This window comes from Chanos chanos, chromosome 10, assembly GCF_902362185.1.
Source record: "Chanos chanos chromosome 10, fChaCha1.1, whole genome shotgun sequence".
Lineage (NCBI taxonomy): Eukaryota > Metazoa > Chordata > Actinopteri > Gonorynchiformes > Chanidae > Chanos > Chanos chanos.
In genome coordinates this window covers 11,564,399-11,578,865 of record NC_044504.1, presented here as the reverse complement: position 1 = coordinate 11,578,865, position 14,467 = coordinate 11,564,399, and the positions used below count along the sequence as shown (strand labels likewise).

The following is a 14,467-nucleotide window of genomic DNA, read 5'->3' as shown; positions in this document are numbered from 1 at the left end:
AATGACTCCTGACACCATTTCTACAATAACTGGTCCTAAAACATGATCTTGTTTCAAAATCTCTGCTTGAGTTCAGCTCTCTCTCACTTTTTAGTCTTTTAGTTTTACATCATCATTGTTATCTCAAATTATAACTAAAGACATTGCCAATGGTGTTCGTTTTACTCTTGCTTTTTTAGCATCTACACAGATAAACAACAGCTCCACAAACTATGAATCACTGTACTATTCATGCAAGACATAGACCATGAGTACTAGCATATTAAAATATTCTCATCATTTTTGTTACATGTTCTAACCACGTGTATACTTTGTACAACCCTGCAAAAAATTTGCCATGAGAACATATGTAATTTCCATTTAATGAGAAGTATTATGCCAACAATTCTATACACTGACAGTGCTTTATGAAATTCTTGGAGTTTTTCGAAGCTCTCACCTTGTTTAATGTCGTTGTGGTTAACAAGGAGGCTGTGCTCTTGTTTTGCTACTGCTGTTTCTGTTTACGCTGTTGTCTTTATTTGGTTCTCAAAAATTTCCAGGGGTCAAGACGTCTTCTCCTTTGAAATCCTCAGAGATGTGAATAATGTTTCTATTGTTTATTCTTTTTTCCTCCATCCACTTAGAAACCAATGTCCAAACACCAGTGCAGAAGTCATTTCATCACATCTTACATTCAGTGCCTCTTGCAATACTTCAGTTTTTGTCCTACTCTCTCTCTCTCTCTCTCCCTCTCTCCACTTCTCTGTCTCCTCCTTGTTCCATTCTCTCTCTCCAGCCCAACCCATTTCCCTACAAATTTTCCAACACAACTTACACCCTTAAAAACTCTGTTCATCGCGTTCATGACAAGCTGAAACACACTACAGTGAGATCACAGGATTACCTCATTTTACACACATACACTCTCTGGCCTTTCCTTTAGGGAAAATGCTTTGGCATATATTCCATACTAATCAACAGCGGAGCCCATCATACTCAAGCAGCCACTGATGACTCTGATAATGTTTCCCTACTTCCATGTCAGTTGTTCTTAGAGGAAAGTCAATCTAATGAATACCTTCATTTCCACGGTCTGGTTCATTTCACACAAATCTCTGTAAGAAAACTGTTGGCAGCTTTAACCAAACAGCTGCATTAATTGCATTTTGTTACGCTAGTTTCTCTGAATCAAAGCTGATTTATTCAGATAAACCAATTTATCACCCTCCAGTATGTATGCCAACAGTGGACAAGTGGTGGAATCGACTGAGCACATTTTTCCTTGGGCTTAAGAACAGTCGTGAATGGGTGGATAGCTTTTAAATTATAGTGCACTGCAAGCATGTAAATCTAGAAATATTAGGCTGAAAGGACTAGCTCTAGAGCTCCAGACACATATGAATGACAGATGGCAGGGCTGAAATTCCATACTCCTGCCCATAAAACCACCCCCTAAAGCCTGGCATCTGCTTTAATCCTGCGTACTCGCTTGTCTCACCATACACCTCTATGTAATTGTCTTGCTGCCCATACACCTCTGTAATCCTGCATGAGTAATAGTCTGGCTGACTGTGCCCTCCTGATGTTACCTGATGATCCCTTGCTGATGTTTTTGACAAAACATAACGTAATCGAGAGTGTGCAACCTAATTCTGCATTTCATGCTAAACTCCAGTTCATGGAACTTTCATATGAGATAACAACAACTCATTTAAACAGGACAATGTGTACCAAGATGATCTGTACGTTTTATACATCTATAAGTGGTATACACAACACAGTACATCCAGACATTTGTACAAAATTTTGACATTCAACATTGAAATGTTCACAGAATATTTGTAAACATTCCTGCTGGTAGACTTAATCAAATTAATAAGAACACCAACAGAGAAAAAAATAGTAATAGAACAAAATCTCCATTAAGTAACCTTACAATCTATACAGAATATTTATATAGCTACATGCACCCACATGTTAAACTGTAAAATGCTAATTTAGATTTTATCAAAATAGGAACTAATACAGTTGTATTGCACCACTTTGACACAAAGCAAAACCATATAGAAGCAAACAGGTTGTTCTACTTTAATTTTACTTTAACTCTTCAGTTACTCACAAAACTGAACAAGGAATCATATCAAGTCCTAATTTCATAAAAGATTGTAGTTTTTAGTCCTGTTCTGAATGAAGGTGCGTTGTCATTGTGGATTTCTGTGGATTACTTTAAACAGTGATAATCAGTCACACTGAGTAACAAACAGGGTGCCAACAGTTCAGTCCTGGCAAGACCTCAGAGTATGTAGTAGTGAATTGTTAAGCCTTTGTCTGCAGGTTCAAACCTTAATATTTTCCAGGTGAGAAGTAGCACCATGGACCTGGGTAGGAACTCTGTAGATTCCACAGAAGAGGAGAGTTCTCGAGATACAATGATGTAATCTATTCTAGAAAACATTTCATGATGGTGTGAAAAATATATATGCTCTCTAGTTGTTGGATTCTGGATTCTTCAAATATCAATCACATTTAGATGCTACATAAAGAGGTCCTGGAGGGAATGAAATCAGAGCAAACTGAAAGTCCACAATTATAATGCACAGTTCTTCACTGTGAATAAATTCTTTTAAAAGAATGTATATGTATGTTCACATAAGTATCAGTTAGAAAACACACCTGTTGTCTCTTTTTCCTATTGTAAAATCACATCAACCTTGGAGACAGAGAAGAGGAGGCTCATTCCAGTCTCATCTAAGCCATTTCTGCTCAGGTCTAGGTTTCTCAAGACTGGGCTTTTTGAACTGAAGGCTGAGACCAAAGAGTCCCAGCTGCTTTCTGTGAGAGAACAATTAGCAAGCCTGCAATGAAAACAAAATATACAATCCATTAGCTAACATTGTAAAAAAAAAAAAAAAAAAAAAAAAAAGCCAGATTTTAACTCCTTAAAAAATCACTCACATTGTCAGAATGATGAGCGAACTAATAATTTATACTATATGGTCTTACCTTAATGTCTCCAGTTTACAGGCAGGATTCAGGAGTCCAGTTAAAAGCAGCTCCACTCCTGTGTCCTTTAGGTCATTGTCACTCAAACTCAGATCTCTTAGTTTTGAATTTGCACCAAGAACTGAGGCGAGGGATACACATGCGTTCCATGACAGGTCACAGCGGTCCATGCTGTAAGAACATGACAGTTTTCGATTTCTTCTGTCCTTAGAAAAGAACTACAAACAGACTGGAAATGCTAATGTTGAAACCCATGGTACAAAGATATATATTACATACCACAGTTTTTCAAGTGAACAGCTGGGTTGTTTCAATGAAGCACAGAGCTGTCCCATCCCTTTGTCTCCAGGGAAATTTTTACTCACATTCAACTCTTTCAAGAGCAAAAGGTTTGATCTCAGAGATGATGCCAGTGATGAAAAGCCCCTCTCTGTGAATCCACATGCTGACAGCCTTCAGAAAAATGAACAATAATGAAGAAAATTGAATGATATAACTTTGCATTCATTACTGATGTAACTGCCACCAGGTGGCACACTCTGCTTAGGCAGCATTGCTTCAAGGAGGAGGTGTATCCCATATCTGATTAAGGATTCAAATTTTGGCTGTGCCACACTTAATTACTGTGGTCAGAGATACACAGTGGTCATTCAGTGTCAGGTGAGTTTGTCAGCTGGGGTAACTTTCCCTCTCACCGCAGGAATTGGAGACTAATGTGAGAACATTGATAAATGGATGAATATGTATGAAATGTGTCAAGCATGTATGTGATACATAAATACAGGATATTGTGGTGCCTACTGGTCTAGCACCATGGAGTGTTGTGATGAAGTGGGTCTTTTTGGGGACCTAGTCTCTGCTCTGACTGAACTGCCCCCAAAGTATGAAAAGATGAGTAGTTTGCTGTACACTTGCTTTGCAATGAGGAAACTAACATGCTAAAACCTTGCCTGCTGCTCTGCTCTGACTAAAATCTGACTCTCAAAACAATTAATTTTACCTTAGCTTCTCCAGTTTACAATCTGGATTCCTCAATCCAGCGGCGAGTGCCTTCACACCTGAATCCTGCAAGTCATTCTCACTCAGATCCAGTGCTCTCAGACTCGAGTGCAGTGAGCTGAATGCATTTGCTAGCTCTGCACACGATTTCCAAGTCATTCCGCAGCCCTCCAGTCTAGGAGAAATGAATACAAACAATCAGGACACTAACCTACACTTCTGAGAGATCTCCCACAGCCTGTACAAGTCACCAGTGAAAGCCTTTATGGGTAAGATTAAATGAATGAATGGTAAAAATGTTTATACCTCAGGTTTTCCAGTTTGCAATTTGTGTTGTTAAGCAATCCTGGTAGGAATCCTGCTCCTGAGTCCCCCAGATTATTATGACTAAGATCCAGCTCTTTCAGTCTGCAAGGGTTTGAAATGAGAGCAGAGGCCAGGAAAGCACAGCCATTTCTGGTGACCCCACAATGTGACAGCCTGTGTTGAGAGAGCAGTGGGTAGTAGGGGTGGAAGTGACAAAAAGGATGAAAGAATGAGTTCTGAACAACTACAGAACAACTTAAAATTATACAGTTTTGTTCTATCAATCTTTACAAATAGCATTAACTTTTACTGGAATTTCAGTTGTAAAAATCACCTTAGTGTTTCCAGCTGACATCGCGGTAGCATTGTAAAGAGAGGAGTCACTGATTGGTTTCCGGTGCTGTTGCCACTCAGGTCCAGCTCCTTCAGGTGAGAGGAGTTGGATTCCAGGGCTAAAACAAGGAAAGAACAGCCATCCCTTCTTAGTCCACAAAACGCCAGCCTAGAGCAAGAAAGCAGAGAAACAGAGATGATAAAGTTAAGGTAAACGGGGGATAAGGTAAATGGGGACTGTGAATCTATATTTTGCTGTAGAAAAGGATAATAGGTATGCCTACCTAAGTATCTCCAGTTTACACTGAGGATTCTTCAGCCCAGCAGACAGTAATTTTGCTCCTGTATCCTGTAGGTTGTTGAAACTCAAGTCAAGCTCTCTCAGATTACAGGACTCTGATCTGAGTGTTGAGGCCAGTCCGGAACAACAGTTCTTTGTGAGGTTACATGTAGAGAGTCTGAAAATCAATTAAATTTGACACTTATTGAGACTGAAAATCCCTTTTGAATCTGAAGTTTCTGAATTTGTTAGGACTAAACCATGTTGCACTTACTCATCTCTTGTAATATGATGTCAGAGAAAATCTGTGTTTACTCTGATTTTAAAAACAGTCAAACAAACAGATAAGACTAAAAACAAAACCAAAAAAAAAAAAGCCAAAAAAGAACCCAAGTACAATGACAACTGAGTGTGAAAATAAGGTGACCTCTAATTTACTGGGGGTTCCAACCAAACATGATGAATGTCCATCACACCTTTTTCGTACGTAAAATCATTTAAAATACTAAAAAGTTTAACATTTTGAAACTTGGATAAAAAGATTTAAAAGTGTGTGATCATGTTTAAATGATAAAGAAATACAAAAATAATTGTGATTTGACTTTTTCTCAACAAAATTTGAATCTGTTTATTAATCCATGAATGAATCTCTAAACCAAGCTGTAATTTGCAGCAGTGATACTCATGTTATACTCACATAGCCGTCCGAGAAGTTTTCACCACTGGTTGTAACCTTAAAAGAAATTCATCTGACTTTCCATATTTTCGAAGGTCAAAAACCTCCACTCCATCTTCTGATGTCAGCAACACGTAGACAAGAGCCGACCACTGTGCAGGGGACAGGATGTCTGGGGAAAGACTTCCTGAGTTCAGGTAGCTCTGGATCTCCTCCACCAAAGAGTGATCGTTCAGTTCATTCAGACAATGAAACAGATTGATAGACCTCTCTGCACTGAGATTATCCCCAAGCCTCTGCTTTATGTATTCCACAATTTCCGCATTGCTCTGTGGGGTATTTTTTCTCTGTGTGAAGTGGTCCTGAATAAGAGTCTGATTGGACTCCACAGAAAGACCAAGAAGGAAGCGAACGAAAAGGTCCAGGTGTCCATTTTTGCTTTTTAAGGCTTTGTCCACAGCTGTGACCTGCAGGGTGAACATGGTTGAATCCAAACGAAGCCCTTGAAGTTCAACGTTTTGGCTTTTGCAGTTTTCTCTGCTGTTTACCCAGCAAAGGTACACAAACAAAGCGGCCAAATACTCCTGAAAGCTAAGGTGCACAAAGCAGTAGGCTTTTGCCTGGTAAAGCCCAAAATCCTCTCTGAAGATCTGTGTACATACTCCTGAGTATACTGACGCTTCTTTAATATCAATGCCACACTGTCTCAGGTCTTCCTCATAGAAGATCACATTGCCTTTCTGCAGCTGCTGAAAGGCAAGTTCTCCAAGTTTGAGAAAGTAGTCTTCGTTCCCAAGTAGATTCATATTGGTTGTTTCATGATATTTATCATTCATCTGCATGATCTGAAAGATCAGGAAGTGAGTGTACATTTGAGTCAAGGTCTGAGGGATCTGCCGGTTCTCTGTTTCACCCAACATCCTCTCCAGAACTGTGGCTGAAATCCAACAGAAAACAGGTATGTGACACATAATGTAGAGGCTTCTTGATGATTTAATGTGTGAGAGGATTTTGTCAGCCCGTTTTGGATCAGAGATCCTTCTTCTTAGGTATTCCTCCTTCTGCAGGTCACTGAACCCTCGTACCTCTGTTACTTGGTCAACAAATTTAGCAGGTATTTGATTGGCTGCTGCTGGCCGAGAGGTTATCCAGATGTGTGCAGAGGGTAGCAGGTTCCTCTTGATGAGGTTTGTCAGCAGTGCATCTACTGAGGTTGGCTTTGTTACATCAGTACATATTTCATTGCCATGGAAATCTAGGGGGAGTCGACACTCATCCAGCCCATCAAAGATGAAGACAATTTTGTGGTCATCATAGTGTGAAAGTTTGAATTCCTTCATTTCTTTGAAAAACATATGAAGAAGTCCCTCCAAACTATATTTATTGTCAGCCATTAAATTCAGCTCTCGAAAAGGCAAAGGAAACATAAATTGAATATTTTGATTGGCTATTCCCTCTGTCCAATCCAGAACAAACTTCTGCACAGACACTGTTTTTCCAATTCCAGCAACTCCTTTTGTCAGCACAGTTCGAATAACTTTTTCCTGTCCGGGTAATGGTTTAAAGATGTCGTTGCATCTGATTGGAGTCTCAGTTGATACCGGCATTCTGCTTACTTTCTCAATCTGTCTTACTTCATGTTCATTATTGACCTCTCCACTTCCACCCTCTGTGATGTATAGTTCTGTGTAGATCTTGTTGAGAAGGGTGGGATTCCCTTGCTTTGCAATCCCTTCAAACACACACTGACACTTACTCCTCAGACCAGACTTGAACTTACGATGACATGCTATAACCTGTTCACCTGATGAAAAAAAAGAAAAAAAAAAGAAAATACATCAGCTCATTAGGATAGGACATCTCACTAATTAATTCCTGGTGTATGGTCCAATTGTCTATTTCATGTATAATGCTAGATAGAAAGTTAATTTAATGTTAATTAATTGAATTGTCTGGAGCTTGTACAGTTAAAAGTCCTTTTGTCCCTTTGTCTTTACAGTGTTAGTTTTCTCCTGTTTTTGACTAGGTAGTGATAGGAAAAGTTAAAAGATTCATTTCTGTTAGTTTAACCAGGTCTCCCTCCTTATTGGCACTCATATATGAGCTATCTATGTGTGTTTTACCTGAGGGTATGTTTGTTAAAATGATCTGAATTATCTGATTTGCCACTGGTAGTAACATATTGAGTCAAAGACCTCCAGCAGGATCCAGCAACATGGGAAACTCACGTGTCTCTAGCTTGTCGGCAAGGTCATGCTGTTGCATGCCTCTCAGAATGCGAAGTGTGATGTTCACCACTCCCTCTCGTGCTTTACCCTCATCTTCCTCATCTGACTCAAAGAATTCAAAGAATTCCTGGCAATCAGGATTCAGAACCCTGTGGATTTGTCTCATTTCTTTCTTCATAAAAGCAATGGCTCTCTCCTCGGCGATCTGATCGAAACAAGTAACGATGATTCAAATGGAACACTGTTGTATTGGAAAAAGCATCGATTTGTGCCTTTTCATCCTATAGTTAACATGAGTTCTGAGGGTGTAACCTCTTGAGCAAACAACAGTATTTACTAAGTAATATTTTAATTCTGCAAACTGCGCTGAAATACAAAAAGGCAACAGTAATAGAGGTGTGTTTAAAAATCTGCCATAAGCTTTATACGTCTTCATATTGCTTTATTTTACATAATTGAATATGCTTTATCCAAATGTGACAATGTTTCCAAAATACTGTTTTGAAAAGAGAAAATATCCTATTAAAATTTCTTTGCAAAAGACCCAGAACTGAAAATAAGGTGATAAATTTAAAAAGAAGAAAAAACTGTTTATGTTTCCTGAATGAATAGTCTTCTAACTGAACCTGTCAAACAACCACCATAGACAGATGGATGATGGGATTACTCTGAATAAGAGGAAAATCCAAAGTGTGAGAGGTCACAGTTCAATCTATCAGGGTTTTTGATTTAAAACCAGTACCCCTGAGCATAAAAAGGCAATCCACTGACTTTTAGCCCAGTTAGGATTTGATGTGACACTTTTAAGTATGCTTGTAAAGAAATGGAGACTACATTGAGGGACCATAAGGATCAACTCCCCTTTCAGTGTAAAGTGTCTTTGCCAAAGAAATGGTAATTCTCTCAGACACATCTGTATGTCAGACGTCGACCTACCTGGATACCCATTAAACACTTAATAAAAGGACCTTGTGGTGTACAAGGAGCACAGAAAACACAACATTTACTGCTTAGGCCTGTATGCAATCTTAACATTCTTAACTTACCCTTAAAATGGCTGAAAGGTATGATTGTTGATTCTGGCTTAAAAGATCATTTGGATTTTTGCTGTTTGTCTTACTCTGGTGGTCTCTGTGGTTGGAATACAAGACAGTGAACATTAGGAGTGGCTCATCTGAGGCATGCATGCATCTGTATTTTCAACTGATCAGATAATTCAAAGGCTTGAAAGAAGTTGCAGGAGAAATGCAGGAGACTACAAGCAAACTATATTTCAGCTTAATATATTTACAGATACAAAGCAACCCACACACTAACTATGTTGTTGTATGAATAACATTGATGCACTGTGTTTGCCATATTTAATGTTTATTTTTCATCTTTATAGAAATGACTGAAGCTTACTCTGGTCGTGTACAGTATGCTTGCTTTGTGTTTCACTGGAAGTGATTATTTTTCTCGATGTGGTGAAGTTTGTACCTTTTTGCAGTAGAAACATTGTTCTCTTTGAATGTGATTGGTGGCTCCATCGATGAATCACTCTCTATGGACAGACAGCTGGCAGCAATGGATTCTGCTCTCGCTGGCTGAGCTCTAAAAATACACATACAATGCACATACATAAAATACAGACACACTTCCAGCAGACTCAAGAATCATTTTGTTATGGTCAAACATGAAGCAGAAATTGACATTTTTCCCCAAAAACCTAATTCCCTGGGAATTTGGCCTGAAAACAAACTTTTAGCAAAACAAGGATCCGATGTAACTCAATATTCATCAAATAATGACGACTGACCACATATTTACGCTACAGTACATTACTGATATTTCTGTCTCCAGACTGGAACCTTAGAAAACCTTGCATATGGAGGATTCAAAAAGTATTGAAAATAGGGATACAAACATTTTGGGCACTGGTCGGACATGGACAAAGAATTTTTTAATAGACTCCCATTCATTCATTCATTCATTCATTCAGAATGTGTTTAACAGTTAAAGAAATGTTATCAACTCTTTTTTTGCTTATCCTCATAAAAGGAAATAATCTTCAGGGGGGTGTCTGGAAATACTTAATCCCTACTTTGAAACAATGATGGAAAGCAAGATCCAGAGGTCCACAAAAGACTGCTTACACAGCTTAACATGTTCAGCAGCTTTAAATCAAACATGTAGAATCCACTGGAGTTTTGTCAGAGGTTGGACACTATTCTAGATATCTGACCAAAAGTATGAAAAGCAGAGATCATCATCAGAAATCTTCCATCAACACAAACCTCTCATGTTTCCTGTGCCTAGACATGTTCACAGTATGAGATGTTTGGTTTTATGTCAGTATGGTGGATTTCATCACATAACAATCTAAACACTTTATGGCACTGTAGTTTATTCAGTCTTTTAGTGGTGCATCTGAATTTGATTTGCAACTTTGAATTTAACTCATGTCTTCACTGACTGGTCACTGTAAAGAGAGGCATGGCAAGATATGCATTGAAACAGAGACAACAAATTCTCAGCTATATGTCGATGTATGGTCTATGGTGCTGCTATTTCTGCCTGGATTCCAGCAGTAGGATTTCTGATTCTTCACAAAAACTGGGGAAAAAAACTTTATCTGAAATATGAAATCTCTTCTAGGACTCGATTTCATCTGAACAGTATGAAACTGAATGGTAAAAATTAGAGGGAGGTGAGGCATTTTTTTCTGTACCTTTGCTCAGAGGATGGTGCCTCTTCCGCAAATTTGAGTGGTGGATCCATTGACCATGTGCTCTTCATAGACACACTGCTCAACACTGGTGAGGTTGCTCTCTCCTGCCGAACTGGATCAGCACTGACCCACAAAGAAAATGAAAGGTTTTAGCTCACCTGATAACCTCTGGTTTTCATCTTTACCAAACTCTACTATTGTCTTTGCTGAGAGATTATCAACCATTTATAGTATTTTTAGGGACACGCTCATATAATCCTTCATAATTTGTCATGTGCATCTTGTTATGACATTGTCAGAAGTGGTAACTATACCTCTCAGATTCATTTTGACCAGTTCCTGGAGGACCACAGCCATTATTCTTCTCTTCACATTCATTTAGTTTGGGGGTTGTGCATCGCTTCTCACATTCCCCAGAGAGACTCGTATTGGAAACACCATCTTCCTTTGTCGGACTGAGATTTGTCGAACACTGAGCGCCCCCCTTGTCACAATCGCCAGAAAAACTCATTTTAACATACGGTTATCGCCAATCCCCCGAGAAAAACGCACTAGGAACAGTGCTTTCCTACCGCGTGTGAACTGTATCTACCTTTCGTACTCTGGGGACAGCAGTATCGAGTTAGTTATTCCCTGTAAAGACGCTATGCGAATTGGCTAAACCGAACAGTTTAAACAAACGGTGAAGATATAGACGAGGCAGAGGCGTGTCATTAAGACAGTTACATGTTGCCTTTCAAGTTTGTTTGATATCGATTTATAAAATACTGTTAAATAAGTCTACTTGTAATATATTTGTGATAACATGAAGCAAAATCCAAACCGTCTGCATCTTGATTGCGTGAGGACGCAGCGCAATAACAGGAAAACTCGTAAACAAATAATCCATTGGCTATCTGTTGATTCACCACGTATTCCGAATGACCACGTAATGGCTTATCAAAACGTTTGTATGACATATAGTCACTGATTTCAGCCAGTGAACGGTCCGAAAAAAGTACGCCTCTTGCGCCTCTTTCAGTTTCGATTCAGGTAAAATGCGTATTTGCTTTACAGCTGGAAAGTGCCTGCCCCGAGCGGAGATTCGTGGTACTGCATCTACCCGTCTCGGGAGAATTTTTTTTTTCTGTGTTTTCCTTCTTTTTATTTGTTTGCTTGTTTGAAGTCTGGCACTGTAAGTAATCATGTCCAAGCCACCTGTCACCAGTATTCTGCGCCTGCTGCTGCTAGTTGTATGTCGTACAGGAAATGGTAAAGATAACTGCTTGTTGTCCTCTGTGGTGGACTTTTAGCACTGCACTATCACTGATGAATTTGAATTTTGAGCATGTCTTCACTGTATGCCACTCACACCTCAAACAGGTTCTTAATAGTGACTGCCGGAAGCATGAATGTCCTTATTTGGTCTTTATATAGTGTTCTGACCAAAGTGTTATAACAGTGAAGACGTTTAGTCTGGTCATGTATGTGACTGATGGACTGTTTTGTCTAACACCTTTTTGTCAAAGGAATGCATGAGAACAAAGCTTCGAGTTTGAATTTGTCCTGAAAACGAAAGTTTTTTTTTTGCTGTGATACACAATACTAACAACTAAAAGCTATTTAGATGAGATAAGTTAAGATAACACTTTATTAATCCCTAGGTGGGGAAATTTGGTTCTGTTTTGAAAGAGCTTAGTGAACTGAGCTTGAGACCTGAGAATACACTTTAAAGGTTGAAATGATTAATTGTAACTGAATAACTTTCATGTCTCATGTTTTACTTTTTTCTCCTAATTCTATGATAGCAAAGTGATACCGTGATATTGTTAGACCAATAATGTCTGATGTAATGGCAAAGAGAGAGAAATGCTGTATGGATCATTTTCAAAACAGCCATACAATACAAGGAATGTGCTATGTCCGATGTGCTATGACTGTGTTTACCTGCAGACTTCCTATCTATCTTGTATACACAGCCTTTTCTGCCAGCCTAAGTACAGCGGGGACACACTGTCGGTGTTTTAAGGAATTATTTTTAAGCAATGGACTCTGTCCTAAGGTTGTGATAAAAACAGCTTCAGATGGGAGATGTTATTTTTATTGAGACACAATCACAGTGATAGTGGAGTATGCCATCAATAGCATCTTAACGTTATCACTGCAATGTGAGATTAAATGAAATCCAGGCATTGCTAAATAGCTGAAGGGTTTCCTCAGCTCAAAGGGACCTGGAGATTTGGTTAATACTCTAGCCTGAGAAAGGCATCCTATTGGACCCTCTGGAGGTTCTCAGTTGCATGTTCCTACATTAGACAAATGAAAACAAGTTCCACTGTGCAAGTGTCTGTACAGCACAGGTGTTACACTAATAGTGTATACAACTGAATATTTGTCAATCCTTCTTTTTGTTAAAATGTATGTACATGCTGCTTTCAGAACATAGAGTAATGATGCAATATATGCTATTCTTGAATAGAGGCACTTATTTAAGTAAATAAAGCAATATATGGCCTTGTGCTTTCTGGTCCTCTGAGGGGACACAAAAATGCCGGTGAGGCCTGGACTGAGGCTGAGTTTGACACCCCTGCTCAACAGAATAGGTGTCTGTAATGTATTTGTTATGCCAGGCTTCTCACCACTAGAGGACAGCAGTGTACAAGTTGTTGGGTCAGGTGACCTTTAGCCAGATATTTTAAAGTCACAGGTGACCTGACACAGGTTAACTCGGGTGAGGGCGAATCACAGTTCTCAATATAACACTATCGCAGCAGCTAACTGCACTCCTAACAGACTATATTTTCAACACTGGATTTTGGACACCAAGATCACTGTAGTAATCATTATCAAGCTTTAGAGCTGTGAATATTTTTGGAATTGTAATACAGAAGAGCACCATTCAGCAATATACACTGTCTGACCAAATCAGTGGATGTGGTATTAAGAATGTTCTTATGCACCCAAGTGAATGGCTAAAAGCAACCTGGTTAATAGGATAGCCGCTTTGCTCTGTGTCTGTACTCTGGTAAATGTTACATAACCCTGTATGATGCAGAGCCTTGTGGAACATTATCTGTGCTAAGCATAGTCTTTCTAAGTGGTGTTTTAGACTCAGCTGGTTAGTCTCAGTCTTAAGCATCAACACATCATTTATCATACTCCGATAATGACTGAATGGAGCTGAAGTGCCATCCTATCATTCTTCACAACATACTTACTGTTTCTTTCTAATGAATCACAACATATACATCTATTACTGTGTTTTTGAATTCTCCTTCTAAGGGCCAACACACTGTACATTTTAGACATCTCCCTGCTCTAACAGCGCTTCAGTTGACTTAAACTGTGCTGAAGGGCACGTGTTAAAGCAGAGAGATGCTGAAAATGCACAAAGCTATGGACCTCAATGAGTGGTGTGAGAAAACATTGTTCTAATGAATCATTATATTCACAGGTAGCCAGATATCCCGAGGATAATGTGCTATAAAAAAAAAAAGTAAGAATGGTGCTAGACAAGCGGAGGCATTTAGTTGAGTCATAAAATCGTTGTTCAGATGGAATAACCTGGAGCTGACAAACATTTTGTTACATTTAATCATCTTTGTCAGTATTTTGCATCTGATATCCAACTGGCCTTTGCACTGCATGATTCTTCTTCCTTTTCATCTTTCTGGGTTTGTTGTTGACATCTAAGCACATACTGCAAATGCTGGTACACCGAAATTGAACTTGTTGTAAATAAAGTCAGGCTCACCATGTATGTTGTCTCCTGTCACTAATTAGACTAACTCTCTCATATCAATCTGTCAAAGACAAAATAATTATTCTCTCCTGTGTTGCTGAAAGACAGGACTCAGGTCTTGTCTCAACAGAATGGGCCTTTATTCCAGAAATGAAAGAAATAAGATTGTAATCAACACCCCATTGAAATACAAAACAAACCAAAAAAAAAATTGACATGATATTCATTT

The 14,467-nt window shown here is 38.9% G+C and overlaps 1 protein-coding gene across 1 annotated transcript; it reads right to left on the bottom strand.

Moving 5' to 3' along the window:
* Positions 1–1,957: 1,957 nt before the first annotated feature.
* On the bottom strand, positions 1,958–11,115 carry LOC115823121 (NACHT, LRR and PYD domains-containing protein 12-like). Its single transcript, XM_030787133.1, has 14 exons — positions 11,110–11,115; positions 10,832–11,001; positions 10,518–10,640; positions 9,287–9,400; positions 8,854–8,938; positions 7,808–8,012; positions 5,601–7,383; positions 4,908–5,081; positions 4,625–4,792; positions 4,291–4,464; positions 3,986–4,159; positions 3,265–3,438; positions 2,986–3,156; positions 1,958–2,837 (listed from the first exon to the last, which is right to left on the bottom strand). The coding sequence occupies exons 3-14, from the start codon at positions 10,583–10,585 to the stop codon at positions 2,672–2,674; spliced, it is 3,456 nt and encodes a 1,151-aa protein (XP_030642993.1). The 5' UTR covers positions 10,586–10,640; positions 10,832–11,001; positions 11,110–11,115; the 3' UTR covers positions 1,958–2,671.
* Positions 11,116–14,467: the final 3,352 nt, after the last annotated feature.

Bases quoted from the DNA above. Each gene is read 5' to 3' on its own strand.
- LOC115823121 (XM_030787133.1), bottom strand. From the start codon at position 10,585: ATGAAGAGCACATGGTCAATGGATCCACCACTCAAATTTGCGGAAGAG. The intron at 5,082-5,600 runs GTGAGTATAACA...ATTGATTTTCAG, and splicing joins AAAACTTCTCGGACGGCTAT to ACTCTCTACATGTAACCTCA. The intron at 4,160-4,290 runs GTATAAACATTT...CATTTCTCCTAG, and splicing joins TGCAAACTGGAAAACCTGAG to ACTGGAGGGCTGCGGAATGA.